The sequence below is a fragment of the Vitis riparia genome, chromosome 8 (assembly GCF_004353265.1).
Source record: "Vitis riparia cultivar Riparia Gloire de Montpellier isolate 1030 chromosome 8, EGFV_Vit.rip_1.0, whole genome shotgun sequence".
NCBI lineage: Eukaryota > Viridiplantae > Streptophyta > Magnoliopsida > Vitales > Vitaceae > Vitis > Vitis riparia.
Window position 1 is genome coordinate 10,051,242 of NC_048438.1, and position 16,936 is coordinate 10,068,177.

Genomic DNA, 16,936 nt, shown 5'->3' on the forward strand with positions numbered 1-16,936 from the left:
GCACAATCAAAATCAAGAGTCACATATGACTAAAGTAGCATTAGTGTGGTCTAAAATATGCTAAACATGCAAACATGATCAAAATGAGATAACAAACATGAAGTCACAAACTAAATTTAAATAAAATAGCTAGAAGGTGATCATGCTACAATAGAAAGTCCATCTAACATGCAAAAGGTGTTTAAAATAAAAAACAAGATCCAAAGAAGGCTAAAAGCATACCAAAATAGACTAATTCCGCAAGTTATTTAAATATTATGTACATAAATAAGACAACAAGCAAACATTTACAAAATAAATCTAAATAGAATAGTTAGAAATGAGACAAAAATTAAACAAAAAATTATACAACATATATAAGATATCTAGATCACACTTCAAAGCTTAAAAAGTCCAAACATGTATCGAATAGTCCAAACATACAAGAACATCTCACATCTCAAAATAAGATCAACATAACATACATGCAAAGAGTAAAACATGCTCTCAAGCTTATTTAAAAAGTCTAGAATATAGGAAAAATCTCAAAATTAATTAAAACCCAAAGAATTAAGACTAATTTGCAAAGACATTTTGAAGGTACAATACAAAACAATAGTAAAACACTTGGAAAAACCGATTTATTCAATAAGCTTGAAAAAGATGATTTTTTTTTTAAAACAAAACCAATTTTATTTTGGCACATTTAAGAAGTCCAATACACATCCCAAGCCTCAAAGATATTTGAACAAATAAAAAAAATCCAAATTTACCAAAACATCTTAAAGAATGAAAATAAGGCAGCCAAAAACCAAATCTCAACAATCAATATATGTAGGTTTTGATATAAGCCTAAATTAATTTCTATGGTCAAATCCACATCTCAACCTTCTAATGAACATAAGTAAAGGTTCATAAGAGTTGGAAATAGTCTCTTTAATCTAAGGTTTGTAAGAATGGACCATGTCACTAAAAAAAATCAAGACTATTTGAAAATCACAAGTTAGAGTAATGAGTGATGTAGGCTAAAGAAGTGAATCATAGATTAACTATAGGACTAACACTTCTTTTCAACTCTCAAATGAACATGAAAATAGGTTCACATGGGGCATGAAATGCTAAATTAACACTCACATTTGAAAAATGAGTTGAAATGCACAAAGAAATACTCATAAATTAATGAGGATGTTCTCATGTGAAATCATATATTATATGCCAAAGAACATGACAACTATTAATGAGCATGAAATGACTATAATCTCAAACCCCAAATGACCATGAAAAGATACTCACAAGGGTTGAAAATAGTTCTCCAAAAATTAGTTTAGAAAAATCTTTCAAATATCACAAAAACAATGAGAACAACTACCCATTTTTTCATGCATGAAGGTGTAAGCCAAACCCCATGATAAGAGACTTGACCTTTGGCCATGAAATTGGTCATTGAAAGGTGCTTGAAATTCAATTAAAAAAAGTTAGAAAATGAGTTTTATAATCAAATTTGCAAGGAAAAAAAAAACAAAAAACAAAAAGAAACTCCAAAGAGTTTTTTACAGAGATAATTTCTTTGGCCAATAAACAAATACTTTGTAGCTTTCAAATTTTATTTTAAAAATTAATTACAAAAGCTTTCAAATACCATTTAAATAAAGGGGAAAAGTGAAATTATCAAAAGATGAATAAAAAAAAAAGGATTTCAAATCCAAATAAGCCTCATGATTTAGTTAATAGACTTCTAAAAGAGAAAGGAAACTAAGAAATGAATATAACCAAAATCAAGCAAGACTTGAAACCAACTTATCAACAAATTAAAAAGGAAAACAAACATTTCATCAAGCATCCAAAGTAAATAATAATAAAAAAAAAAAATGAGAATCCATAGATAAAGAGAAAACCTAACAAGATTGTGATCTTTCAATATCCACACTCAATATACATATTATCTTAAGAAACGAAAGAAAATGAAAATAAACTAAGAATGAACCCAAGAAAATGAATCTTATCCAAAAATTTCCCCTCAAATGAAAACATTTGGTTTATAATACGCTAGAACTTTCTTTTCAAAGCCAAACTTACTCCTCAAACTTCAATTTTTCTCTTCTCCTCATTCCTCTCTCAATTTTGACCGTTTCCCTAAAAATGTAAGAGAGCACCCTTAACAAAGTGAGTCCCTAAGCCTTTATTTATAAGCCACAGGAGGGTAAGGATTTTGACACTTCTAATCATCTTCACCTAATGCTCAAATTTACTTTAAAGCTAAACCTAAATTAAGGAAACTTCTAACTCAGGGTTTAGGCCCACAAAATCCTCCAAAACTAGTTTTAGAAAATGTGGAAAAAGAAATGAATCTAAAGCAAAAATTAGAAATGGGCTTAAAACAATATTTGAGGTCTACAATATCCCTTAATTAAAAAGAAACACTTAAATAATTAAGATATTAAATTATAGGCTAAATAGAGTATAAACAATTATTTATCCCCTCTAGGTGTTACCTAAACTAGATTGAATAGGAAAAATTATTAAAAGATAATTTTTTTTTTACCTTGCTAGATCTAATTATAGATCAATAAGGCTAGGATCCTCCATTAATAATCCTAAAAAAATTTCTCCCTTTTTAAATTTATCTTCAAAAAATCAAAAACAAAATTTAACACTTGTCTTTTTATTTATATTTATTAAAAAATATAGATATAGATGTATTTATTATTTAATTGTTTTAGTTATTGTTAAAGATAATGTTACAGAAGTTTTGCAAAAAATGATATTTAGCTCAAATCGTCTCTTATGAAGATATCATATTATTTTTTTTAAAAAATTAATTCTCATTTATTTTTCAAATCTTTACAAGTTGATAGTTAAATAAAATACATTTTAATCCAAAGGATAATTTTTTTTTCCTCCCATTTTTAAGTTCATATCTAAAAAATTTAATAATATATTTTACATTTATTGGATTTTATAAAGATTTGAAAAAAAAAAAAAGAACAATTGTTGTGACCAAAAATCGTCTTAATAGTTGTACAGTGAAAACACAGGCAAAGGAAGAAAACAAACTGTAATTTTACATCCCAATATATATACATTATTACTATAATTATATCTTTGATTAATTAATTATGTATTAAAATTTCATTTGCTTGCTTAATATAGATGGTTGAGTCTAGAGGGATGTTATGATTTATCTTCGTATCTTTGGGCCATTCTCGGATTTGTAAACTTTTTTTTTTTGTTATTATTATTTATGGAGTCATCCATATTGTTTTTCTTATTTTACTTTTTCTTTTAAAAAAATAAATAAAACAAGTTGTGATTTTAAAACTCAAATAAAAGTGAAATTTTCAAATAAATAAAATATTTTTGTATTTATTTTCTAGATAATCCCTTTTTAATAATATTTTTGAAGAAAAAAATCCCCGACTTTTTCAACTGGTTCGAGCTCTTATTTCACATCCCAAACCATAAACAAAAAGGAGAGAGAGACAGATCTTACATATAAAAGATATGTTGGGTGTTGTCATCACCAAACCAACAATGGGGTGGCATGACAGGTGAGAGAGGCGTGGTCAGCATCTGAAATTCTGAATCACGATGGTGTGCCACGTGACACGTGAGACTTGACTTAAAACCATTATTATCATATCTTCTCTTTCAGGCCAATCGTCGAACACCTCACGCCCTTAATCTAAGGGTCCCACTCCACAAATCCTGAAATTGACCACACATTGGGCATTAGCTTTAGCAGCTTGCTAGGCCCCCGTACGAGTCTTAGCTGGGGGTTTCAATTCTCTCCACAATTCATGCATGCAAACAGCTCCCCATTCAAACATTTCCAGCCACTTCTTTCCACTTCCTTTTCAAGCTAAATCCATCTGAAAGTAGGACCATTTTGGGGTGGTAAACAAAATCTTATGTATGTCCATTACCCAAGCAAATTGAAATAAACCCACAATAATTGATGGGAATCACTAAAGGCCCAAAATTGATCCCTGGCATTATGGCCAAACTTTCATTGTCAGAATTGACTTCAAATTGGCACCAGCCTCTCGACATGCAGTATGTCGGACGCAATTCTATTTCAAAATCAACAGCAAAAAGTGGAGTACCAGCCAAGTTTTGACAAAGCCCCTTCTCCTACTGAGAAGTGAGAAGACTCTTGAATCAGATACAACTTAGAATTTCAATGGATGAGAATGGGGGCAGAGGCAAATAATATAAGTGCCATTAATGCAATTTGGGATCGAAGGGGGTCCCCAAATATTCTTGGAGACATCAAGCCTCAAAAGTCCAGCCAATAATGGGTAGAAGACAAGTAAATTGTGGGGTTGCCATCGATATAACTTGTCAGTTCATTGTATAGTCAATAATTTTGTAGCGTGTGTCTATCTCTCATCAGTCATGCGTGGGCCTAAGCCTTAAGGTTTGGAGAATGTCCTACCTCCATGCACACGAGGGGCTCTTCCCCACTTGGTTGGATTCAACTGGCATTCTTTTAATGCTTGGGCCCTCCATGGACCGCGCGTCATTGTCTTGTAACATTTCCATTTCCATTTTCTTTTATTTTTATTTTTATTTTTATTTTTTGATGTTTTGATGTGATTATGGTTAGGTTTTGAAAAAAGAATTTGCATGATTGGAGCAGGGGACCCCCTGAGCTAGACGTGGACCATCCGCGGGATTCATTTAATGGGATGTGTTGTTGAAAAGATTCATTTGATATGGTCACATGATTTGATATAAAATAAATGGATTATTGATTTAATACCAAGTTTGTTTATTCAATTTGTGAAAAAATAATCAAAATGAGTGATTTTTCTTTCTCTTTTTTTTCCAAGGTTATCATTCACTGTTTTGTGATAATTCGGTTGTTGATTGTCTTCCTAAAAGTTTTCAAACCAGAGATTTTCTTGTCTCCTTCTCACAAATCAATATTTCTTAAGCTATTACCATCATATATTTTATTATATATATATATAATAATAATTCTACATGGATATAGGAATTTTTATACAAAATGGGAACTTATCCTATATTCTCAAAAATTAATATTAAGAATTTTTAAATTTGAAGTAATATATTATTTACATGTTTTAAAATAATTTTAAAAAACTAATATTGTTACATCACACATTGAATAAGAAAGAAAATTTGTGATGTTATATAAGTATGAATTTTTTTTAATAATATAGATGCGTTTTAAAGTTGCGAGAATCTCTTTGGATTTAAAGTTCTATATGATTGAATATAAGTTATTACAAATAATATTAAAGTTAATAATTCTCTTTGGGTTTAAAATTCTATATGATTAAATATAAGTTATTACAAATGATATTAAAGTTTGTGTTTGACTTCGTGATTTTACAAGTCACAATGAAGATATTATATCTATATAAAGTGTATTTGTAATATTTTAAATTGGATATAAAAGAGAATTTTAATATTATAGTAAATTCTTTTTAATTATGTAAATATATTTTAAAGTTACATGAACCTCGAGGGATAAAGGGGACAATATTTAGTTGAGGAAAGCAGCAACAGTGAGAGCAGCAACACAAAAGGCAAGAAAAACCAATGGAACAACAAAATTACAAAACTCCAAGGAGAAAAACAAAAGCATCTGACTTGTAACACAGGTAAAGGTTGCAGCGAAGTTCCAACAAGACGAGTCAGAGTTAAGAGTGGAAAAAACTTTGGCAAAATTTTGGATTGTAGCCAAAGGGGTCGCAGTCAGACACCTACGCTGAGGGTGACATGGTAGTTGTTGTTGCTACGTTCCATCACAAAGGCCGAAGAGCAGTCAAAGAGTCAACAAAAAGCCAGTCTGGCATCCATTCAGCCGCCACTATCGTCTGCCCCACCACCACCGCTCTCATCAAACACCCCCTTCTTATCATTTTTAGCATTATGAAAAAGAAAAAAATGAAAAAAAAAAAAAAAAAAAACAGAATGGGGGAGAGAAGTATCTTATTGCCATGAAAATATTCTTTTTCACATAGATTTGTATATTCTTCTTGGCAGAGAGTCATAGTTACGCCCTATGCATGGATCAATAGAAAGTGCCGTCAAGAAAAGGTTATTTGTGTGTCTTTCTTCTATAGTTTTCTTGCAAAACTTATTATTAAAAAGGGTTTGTGTGTGTTCCATTGTGTCTCAGAGCACTACAATTTAAAACAATTTTTTATTTTTAATTCAGGTATTTTTTTGTGTAATATCCTAAAAACAAATTTTGCCAAACAAACCTTTATTCGCTCTTCTAAAATTTCTTTGACCCTTTCATTCTCAAGTCTCAAAGAAATTGAACAAATTTGACAATAAATTAAGTGTCACTTGACGTTACTTTCCTCCCTTTTTCTCAATTTTTCTTTGAAGACAGAGAGCAATCAGATAGGATCAAGTTTCTTTTGCGACAAAATTAGAAAGAACCAATGTATCAGATTCCAAACAAGTCATCTTCGGATTTTCCAACACAGGAGATACCTAAACCAGCAAGAGGAAAAAGAAAACAATTTCAAAAGACTTTCATTATAAACTTTCTGGGGCATGTGCGTCATTTTAAACCATTTTTGGATTGCGGATTTGGTCTTATCTGGGGCTGGTGCGAACCCATGGTCTGTCCCCAGAAAGTATCGACTTCCAATTTATTTTATTAATTGTGCATTTAAATACATTTATTTCCGAGGCAAATCTGGACCCTGCGATTTTCCATGTCAGCAGAACCGATCAATCACAACCACTAGTGTCTTTTTTAATGCTAGATGGTCTCCGCTCTCCAAGTTCTGCTATAAAAAGGTCCCAATTGGCCATACACCAGGCACACCGATCCTGACTGGTTCACAACAGACCTTAAGCTTCCTTGCTTGCTCCATTCATTTTCAAAAAAATAAAAATAAAAATGGCAGGCAATGATATTGAGTCTTCTTCCATGTCTATGGAGGTAGAAAGCCAAAACAAGGCCAATGTCATTGAACTCTACAATGCATTAGCCAATGGCGACACTCAAATTGTGGCCGGGCTTCTAGCCAGTGACCTTGAATGGTGGTTCCATGGCCCTCCACGATGCCAACACATGATGCGGGTGCTCACTGGGGAGTCGGTCCACACGGAGTTCAAGTTCGAGCCTCGAAGCATCACTGCCATTGACGGCTGTGTGATTGCTGAAGGCTGGGAAGGAGCACAAGCATACTGGGTTCATGTGTGGACTCTAAAAAATGGCCTGATTACCCAGTTTCGGGAATATTTCAACACATGGCTCACTGTGAGGGATCTGAGACCTGCGGACTGGGAGGTCCGGCACGAGAGCCCCACGCTGTGGCAGAGCCAGCCTCGGGACCTTGCCAAACGCTCGCTGCCAGGCCTTCTGCTTGCGATCTAGATTGATGGAACATTACATGAAATAGACCTGCATGCGAAAGTTGAGGAAGCTGAAACTATGATCAATCAATCAAAATGTAAAATATTCGTTGTATTTTGTTGCACGTGGGCTATCAAAGTTTGAAATTAAAAAAAAATTAAAAAGGGGTTGTTTTATAATGATTTCTTTGAAATGGCCCACCGGAGATATGGCTGTTTCTGAGATCACACCAAACACTCTGGTCCACATTACACACAAAGCTTGTGTCCTTTTCCATCCAGCTGCTGTACACGTCTCTGGCTCTACCTGCTTACACTGGCAATGAGGGCCATGTACCTGCAGAGACTCTAGCCAGTAGAGAAAGCAATGGCATCTTGGATAATGCAGGCATGGCATAACCAATGGAAGGGAAAGGTTCAAAGTTCTACCTGATGTCATTAATGGGTGCTGGTGAGAATCCTAAGTTCCTAACCCGTCAGCCTAAAAGGAAGAATTAGAAGGAAATAGAGTTGTCCCATAAAACAAAATCTTAACAATGGATCAGGGTATTACTTCCCTATTAACTAATTTGTTATTAGCAAATTAAAGCTGGGGGTGCCGTTAGTTTTGGGCATGCTGAGATTTTATTATGGAAACTACATCCCAAATCCAAGCACAGCCAAAAAATAAAGTTGTCTAATTTATCACCTGTCCAGTTTTTTTTTTCCCCTCTATTTTTGGAGAAAAGCATTTCACTCAACAGCACCAGAAATTGTAGCAACTAATCTTCCATTACAAGTTTTAGCTAGAAATATATGCTGCTAGCTAGATATTCAGTGAGTGAATGGCTTCCTTAACAGCTCAGCTCCTTCTAACCAGAGACCCATATTGGGTTTCCTATTGAATGACAGGAATAGAAGGCCCAATATTTCTGACCATGGTTATTGGGCACTAGCACAAGCCAACTTTAAGCTCTAAACCTAAGATTCCACCCTGAAGAACTCAATGTTACAAAACATTAATGAAAACATGTTGAAGCTACCCTCACCAGAATACATTTGATATTTTTTGTGTTTTAAGAAACCCTCATTTGAAAAGGGGTCTCATCATAATCTTAAATTGTTTCTCATCAGTTTCCCAAATCGGTTTCAGGTAATTCTACTTCAAACCTTTATGATCAACCTATAAAACTTCCATTGGCTGAAGGGTCACCCTATCTGCACTCTCTGCCATATACTAACATGTATAATTTAAGACTAACCTCTGATAACACAATTTTTATGCATATCCCTTAAAGTGGGGTTCTTCATACCCTTCCTTAAACCTTAATTTGGATTTTTCCTTCCAAAGGCACAGCATAAACAAGCCACAACTAATGAGATTAGTAAAAGACTGACATTAAAAAAAGGACATGTTAGAACAAACCATCAAGCTCTTATTCCATATGGAAGCAATGACTAGTATAACCAATTAAGAGAAAAAGATGCCATAAGAAATCACGACAGGTTCAAATGGTGACAGAAGGGTTTAATTGTGATAAGCAGCTTCCCAGCTGTTCTTCCATCATACTCACAAAATTCTGGCCCAGCATTGTTAATGCTGAAAGTTGGCAAGCTTTTGAAACGCCTCCTGGGACCTCATATACAAGATTTCACAATGAATGTACCCATTATCATAAGTTCACTCTGACCATTTTGGTCATAAGCTCACTCTAACCATTTTGGTCATAAGCTCACTTTCCACAGTTAATGTAATCTGGCAGCTATGGCTAACACCATCTACCTTCCAACTATGTTATACATCAAGCCACAGGCATTCACATGTCACTATTCATTATGACCATGACTTATTAGAGATGGGGAGCAGACAAATAAGTATGACACAGGGATTGGTAACCAAGGTTTACCATCAAGAGGACTATGTCAAACATGTCGACTGGTGCCAGTGTGAGGTGTAGATCCACTCTAGATGTGATACTGATCACAGAGTCCTAATAGATGTCATTCTGGCTACCATTGTTTTTCAGTAATTGGCCTCCCTCTCTTCTCAATAGACCAAGCAAATCAATTCTGGCTGTGCCAACATACATTATAAGTTACATCCTTAGAAGCTTGTGGACAAAATTCTATTTTTGAACAAATATAGTACTTCTTTCAAGTAAAGATATAACTGCAAGGGAGGTTAAAACATCAGCTGAGAGCTGTTGGAGTCTGAAACTAGTTCTCAAACCTGAAGTCTAACATATGATAGTGGCAGTAATATAACTACAATCACACAGAATCAAGAGCCAGCTGGTGAAGCTTATCCAAATATGAAAATATATAGCTGGAGGATACCAATAAAAATAAATAAATAAACTTATAGCTGGAAGATCATGTACATCTAAAAAATCCTTCAGGGAAGAGCACATATAAAGCAGAGACAGCAAATTACAACTTGAAATTTGAAAGGGGAAAGCATGAAGGTGCCTATAAGACTGATCTCATCCAAGTACATACATGATTATATTGTGTCTGCATAACAAATGATATAGTCCTAGGGTCCTTCAAACGAATAAATATTTTTTTAATACCTTTTGGTCGGTATTATCTTCTCTCTTGTATCATGACTGGAAGAGGGGGATTCATGCCATCTTTAGCTACGATGGAAAAATTCTCCACCTGGGGACGCTCTCCATCTGGGCCATAATAATAGTAATTTGGGAGTCTGCTCGCAGTCGGAAAGTGTTCTGTCCAGGGGTTTGACGGATTGGGAGTGTTAAAAAATGGAGAACTTGGACTGAACCGAATGGCTCTATCTTCATGAGGGAAAGAGGGCATTGCTGGCTGGCTATTGTCATCTTGCTTTGTATAGAACTTATTTTCTGCAATATCATAGTAGTCAGCTGTTCGAACTTCCTGGGCAAGAGAGCAACAAGCGCAACAAAGCCATTGTGCACAATCAGTCAATGCTGGTTTCCAACAACACAAGTTATTCCCTGGCAAGTTGAATCTCTTTCTCATTTGGATCCTCCAGAAGCCACCATAGAGTAAGCCAAACACACAAAGCACAATACCTACTAACCCCAAAATCTGCCTCACACCCTCATCATCAACATTGATGGCAGCCAAGTTGAATATCCAGAAGGGAGCCACACAAAAGAGGAGAAAAGTTGCTATGTGAACATACATGTTACCAAACCCAAGTCTTTCCATGTTCCATCCAAACACACAAAAACAGCAAAAAAGAGAGAGATAAGCTTGATTACCATCGTCCCACAAATTGAATATCCCGCCTCTCCATTGAGGACTAATCTCAATAACCCTCTGGTCATTTCTTGACACAAATGAGAATCGTTTCTCAAAAGACCTGGCATTTAGGCGGCTCTGTTGGCCCGTGGGGTCAGTGGTGAAAGTCTGATTTTTCACTTCCTCATCTAATTCAGATTCATATTCCTTCCCGAGAGGGCTAAAATTGGAGTACAAACCAGCAATTGCCCCAGTACTCACTGCAAAAACAATGCAGATACCGACTCCTGCAGCAGGTCGGTTATGTCTATTGAATCCCAAATTAAGGCCACACAGTGCATATTGAGAAATGCAATTCACATTGAGGAGAAGTACAACAACCATCATGTGGCCCCACTCATGGGGTTTCTGGGTGCCATTCTTACAGTATTCTTTTCTGAGTCTGGAGATGTCCTTGGGCTTCCACCTACACAAAATTACTAGGTAGTGGAGCCTCTTTGGGTGTTGATACAGACTCATTAGAGTAAAGAGAGCATTTAGGATTTGATTATTCACCTCAGCCCATGCATCTCTCTGATCTTTCTCTGGTAGGACTCTGTTTAACATTCCTGTCACTATGAGAACAAGCAGTAGTCCTGAGATGGCAACACAAATTATCCATATAAGAAATACAATGTTAAACGGGCTCCTGATCCATTCTCTGCACCTTTTGCACATAGAATCACAATTCTGAGCAGGAACCACATTGGAATGTTCCGGGAGACCTTCATTGTGGGAATAAGCCACTGAACATGAGATTTCATGTCTTTCCTCTGCAACCTCCTGAAAATTGACCAATGAGGGTGCTAGCCTACCTGTGGAACTGAGTTGTAAGGAATACAATCTTAAAGAAACTGTAGTAAGAGCAATTGGGGAATGTTGAAATGGTAAGAACATCCTCACCTTTGTCGTTATAACCACTTGAGCTTGAGCTTGAGCCTAGCCATAATTCTTCCTCACGATTACTAGTTGAAGCCATGCTACCCAAGATTCAGCTTTCTTTACAAAAGAATAAATAAATAAATCTTATTTTCTGTGCTGTGACACCAATCACTGATGAATTCCAGAGCACCAAACCACATTAGACCTCACAGTCATTAAGGCCAAAGGAATTGTTCATTGTCGGACAACCTGAAAAACTAGAAGGAAACAACAACTACAATGGAATCAGTTCCTGCAATGAACCAAGAGAATTACAGTGCTTCTTCTAAAACTTATAAGTTATAATCAGCCCAGCAAGAAAAAAATAAATAAAAAATTCTTCCACCAGTCCAAAATTTCAGTTGCCAGTTGCCACCCAAATTTCAAGAAAACAAGAACAATAATAATTTCACATCCACACTAAAATTTCCAGATCTTCTATAGGAAAGAAACAATATATTCTAAAACTTAATGATAATCCCAAAATGAAAAATTCAGAAAAGAGCCGATATCAATTTTATAGAAACCAACACAATTAATCAATCAAATTTAAAAAAAAAAGAAATACATAAAGTTATATTTGTTTTTTGACTGAATAGAAAGAATTAAAATATTTAATTTTTTCTATTCAGATAAAAGTAATTTATTGTTGTCCATCAACATGATCAAATTGAATCTATAATGAAGTTCAAATCAAGTTAGCAAAAAAAAAAAAAAAAAGAAGAAAAAAAATAATAATTAAAACAAAGGTTTACCACTCATGGCCGCCAAGAATCTGATACAAATCTTGGTTTTTTTTTTCTTTTTTTTTTGAAGACGCAATAAAACTAGTTTCCAAAAGTTTTCTCTTCAACCTTAGCAAAAGTGAGATAGTTCTCAACCTTAGTGTTTCTGCTACTTCTATAAAAAAGATGTCGTTCATTTGTCTTTTTTTTTGTTTCCTAAAATTCCTATTTTCCTTCTTCAACAATTAATCATTTTCTATCCTCCTTTTTTATATTTTTGAGTATGGGTGCTCATCTAGTTTTCCTTAAGCAAAATGGGCATAATACTTGATCATTTTACTCTTGTTCAATTCTTTAATAATTGATCATTTTACATATTCTTTTTTTTTTTTTTTTTGAACTTTAGAACATTAATGAGTCAAAGATGTGTCTACTTTTCTTTACCTAAAATACTCATATCAAAATAAGTACTTCTTAGGTCATAAACTTTTGAATTAATTGGATAAAAGGGATAAAATGAGTCATCAATTTGCGAATCTACCTCTTTCCATGTTTTTACTTGAAAAATAATTCATTTTTGACATAAATGTCATTTAAAATTTCAAGTATTTATATCTAGGGTTTAAAAAATATGATTATTTTTATAAGAAAATCATGAGGATATTTTTGTCTAAATGAGGTCAAAATAAGATGAAGGGTTAAATTTCAAATTTTGGGTTTTCAATTATTCTTTTAATCAAATAACCATACACTTTTCAATTATTATTTAATGAAGCATGAGTATTTATTTTTTCAACCCATAATATATTTTCGATTTCCATTTTCCCCAAATAATTATTATAATTTGTGCATAATTAAAGTGTGTTTACTCTTCTTTACCCCAAATAATCATATTACAATAATTATTTTCATTCATATCTTCTCAAACAATTAATCAATTTATATAAGCCGTGTTTCTACCATTAATTGATAGCTACCTTTTGGAATTGGGAGTCCTCTGGATTGCTCCTCTTATGCCCTGGAGTGGCGAGAAGAAGAAGCTAGATCAACAAGAATGACAATGTTTATTTTTCCTTGCCCCATTGCTCATATTTCACTAATTATTTTCATTCATATCCCTCTTAAACAATTAATCATTACTTTTTCTTCCCGAAACTTTTATAACTACTAATTTATCCTCTCCAAAATTAGTTCTTCAACTTTTATAACTTCCCTCTTACTACCTCTCTAGTTCTTCTACAAAGAATGTTCTTAGCCCAAAGTTTTTGCAAAGATAATTAATAGAATTTTGATATAATGAAATAAATAATGGCAATTTAGTAATTTTCATTAAGTGAATGTAGGCCAGATGAACCTATAATACAAATAAATTAGGAAGAAAGAGCTTAATGGAAATTTTAACCACCAGCATAAATTTTTTTCATGGTACTTACAAGTAAGGCCTAGGTTTAATCAACATAATTGCATAATTTCAAAATTCACCATTGGCTAATTTTTTTAATTAATAAGCGCTGTGGTTTTTTTTTTTTTTGTGAAAAATAATGTGTTATGAAGTATATCTTACCGTTTTTAAAAACTAGGAACTTGTTGAAAGATTTTAGGACTTAAAAGGATTTAAAAAATAACTTAGGCACCAAAAATTAAAGCTTGGTAAGCTTGGAACCTCAAGAGCATAGGATTTTCTATTGTGGCTGCTTGGGGCATGGATCGACCATGCAGTTGACTGATTGCAATATTCATAGCAACATAAAAATCCCTTCTTTTGGCAATGTCTTGTACTCGCATGAGCAAATGACCAAGCAATCGATCAATCAAGTTGTTTAACTTGTAACGATCCTTTGTAAAGTACATTAATGCTAATTACTATTAGGTAGTTGATTGGGTAGTAAACCAATTTAGCGGGAATTGTGCCTACTAGCTAATTTGTGTCTAAACTTGATATAAATGACTCCCCAACTTCTATGACCTTCCAATTCCCTAAAAATCATTATATTCATTGTGAGAGCTTTGATACCTTCAAAGTGCATTTATTTTACCACTTATACATATCCTTGATTGCACCTTTGTTCTTGTACTTCAATTCAATATAACTAGATCTTTGTAAATGAGTGATTGATCTAGTGTCAAGAGAAGACTTTTAACAATTGTAAAGACCTATCAGAACCTCAAATCCAAACATACAAGAACATTAAAAAGCCTCGGTGGATTGAGCTCTTAATTTTGTAGAATACCTATTAGGTTGAGTAGCTTACTTTCACAATTGGTATCAAAGTTAAAACGTCTTATTTAAGGCTTAATTGTTTAAAAGGACCACAATTAACTTGTTAAGCTCAACTTTCATGAAAAGGGCACTCTATTAATAGACTCTCATTTTACATTGAAAATGACTATGACCATTGGAAAAAGATAATACCTTAGTTTTTAAAATCCATCATGTTAGAACAATGAGTTTGCATTGCATATTGACAATCTTGTCCAATTGATTTTCTAACTTAAGAAACCTTTTAAATAGTGTCTTACCATCCATTGAAGATTCAAGATTGATGATCGCTCAATCAAAAGATCACATGTATGTCTAAAAAGGTTTAACCGGTGGTAAGTGAAGTGTTTTAAAGAATTTAAAGTGAATCAATATTTTTTATTGATTTAAAAAGCTTATTTTAGTATTTTAAAAAATTGTCATGCCACTCGAGCAATGGTAACAAGACTCAACCTTTGGGACCGCTCAAACACTCAACCATTGGGACGCTTAAGCACTTAAGCAAAGCTTAAACGCATGAGATGCTCGAGCAATGGTTAAGTGTGCTCGAGTGCTCGTGCAGAATTTGCCAAAATAGAGCAAAATATTTTTAAATATTTCACACAAATTGAGTTTGGAAACTTTGGGATACTAATCCTCTAGGGCTTATATGCCTATATATATACCCCATTATAACCCTTTTAGGTTAGAGGTTGAAAAGGGTTTAAGACTACCTTGCCACACCATTCCTAATCTCTCATCAAAGATTCAAAATGTTAAATATTGAGTTGTTTGAAGACTTGCACCCTTTCAACGAGGCTAAAGCGTATTCATTGGAGCAATTGAAGATTGTTACTTCACAAATGTAGATTAAGTTATAGGTTTTGAAGAATAAGTCTTAAGGTCAACAGTCAGATAAATCTATCACTTTTGATCTTAAATAGTGAATTAGATTAGAGGTCTAAAACTCCGTGATTTTTTTATATCCATAGTTAGTATGGAAATTCTTGTGTCTATTGCATTTTTTTATCTTGATTACTTTGATTATTGTGATTATCCCAAATATCTCATAGGCTTAATTGGATTAAAAGCTCAACTCTTTATTTAAGAAAAATTTAAAATATACCCATTCACTCCCCTCTGGGTATTACTTTGCTGGACTTTGGTTTTTCACATTATATATGGGGGAAGTTATTCAAAATGGTTCTCTTGGTCCAACTAAAATTGAAAATAAGATTGGCAGTAATCGTAACTCTTTGTTCTTGTATAGAATCTTGTTATGTAATAGCTTCAATGAAAAAAAATAAAAATTAGAGAAACTACTACCATGGTTGGTAGTAAATTAGGTTGTTATACTAGTAGTAATTGCTTAATTCCAAATGATCAATTGCTTGTTGAATTTAAACAAAAACCTAATGCAATGATTAAACAATCAAAGAGTAAAATGGTTATATATAAAAATTGTATCCCAATAACCTTAAAATCTATAAAACCAAACAAATAAAAGGAAAACATTCAAAGATATTTACAAGTTAGATTTCAAATCCACTAAAGGGAAGTAGATTTTTTTTTCCTTGCTTTGAGGATCAAGAGTTATCTAATATTTAAAAGAAAGTCAAGCATAATTGGAACCAAGTTAAGCATAATCTTTGTTATAATTAAAATACTAAAACCTAAATAAATGATAACTTTGGCTAAGAAAAACTAGAAATAAAGTTATCACAACTTTGTAGTATCCCATTTTGTTGTCTTCTAGGATTGACTCTAATGTGTTCAATTATTTTTAGATTAGAAAATATTAATTATTTACTAAAAGTAATAAGACCTAATTAAAATAAATAAAAATAAATCATGGATAAAAATTTCCTAAAATATTTAATGAAAAAAAAAAAAGTGTTCGGAAGAGTTTTACCATTAAGTATTGAATCCTTAGAGAAAGAGCATTGTAAAATCAAGTATTTGATCAAAGCCAACCTAAGATCGAAATTGAGCTTTAAAACTTATTTGCATCGAGAACTAGGTTTTTAAATATAGAAAATAGATCTCTTAACCTAATTACATATGATGGTTAATTTTGGTTTTTAGTTTTATTCAATCAAAAGTTTATGCCCATCTTCTAGATTTGACTCTTAAATTCATTAATAGTAGATCAAATTGATGTAATTGGTATCTTGGTGAGCATACTTTGTACCTTATTTATGGTGAACCAACATAGAGGATTTATTCCCACCAATTCAAACTTGAAGACATAATTAAATCATTCAATGCATTACTATTTTTTTTGTTATTCTCCTTTGGATTCTTCACTTTCATATTAACATATTTGGAACTCATAAAATTAGCCAAATATGGTGGAGGATTTCTCCCTACCTATGTTTGATTTCCAAGAAAATAGAATGGAAAATAATATAAAATAAAAAAAACTTAAAACTTTATTGAAGAATTTCAACAGGAGACATCCATCTCTCTCCTTACATTC

At 33.1% G+C, this 16,936-nt stretch overlaps 2 protein-coding genes across 2 annotated transcripts; one reads left to right on the forward strand and one right to left on the reverse strand.

Moving 5' to 3' along the window:
• Positions 1-6,777: 6,777 nt before the first annotated feature.
• Positions 6,778-8,013, forward strand: LOC117920968 (senescence associated gene 20). Its single transcript, XM_034838696.1, has one exon. The coding sequence runs from the start codon at positions 6,869-6,871 to the stop codon at positions 7,346-7,348; it is 480 nt and encodes a 159-aa protein (XP_034694587.1). The 5' UTR covers positions 6,778-6,868; the 3' UTR covers positions 7,349-8,013.
• A 1,665-nt stretch (positions 8,014-9,678) lies between these two features.
• On the reverse strand, positions 9,679-11,576 carry LOC117921177. The gene is made up of 2 exons (XM_034838989.1): positions 11,476-11,576; positions 9,679-11,387 (listed from the first exon to the last, which is right to left on the reverse strand). Exons 1-2 carry the CDS (start codon positions 11,549-11,551, stop codon positions 9,892-9,894), a joined length of 1,572 nt encoding a protein of 523 aa, XP_034694880.1. The 5' UTR covers positions 11,552-11,576; the 3' UTR covers positions 9,679-9,891.
• Positions 11,577-16,936: the final 5,360 nt, after the last annotated feature.

What these genes read in the sequence shown, in the direction of transcription:
- LOC117921177 (XM_034838989.1), bottom strand. Translation starts at nt 11,551, where the DNA reads ATGGCTTCAACTAGTAATCGTGAGGAAGAATTATGGCTAGGCTCAAGC. An exon ending in AAGTGGTTATAACGACAAAG is followed by an intron (nt 11,388 to 11,475) that starts GTGAGGATGTTC and finishes TCAGTTCCACAG; the next exon opens with GTAGGCTAGCACCCTCATTG.
- LOC117920968 (XM_034838696.1), top strand. Translation starts at nt 6,869, where the DNA reads ATGGCAGGCAATGATATTGAGTCTTCTTCCATGTCTATGGAGGTAGAA.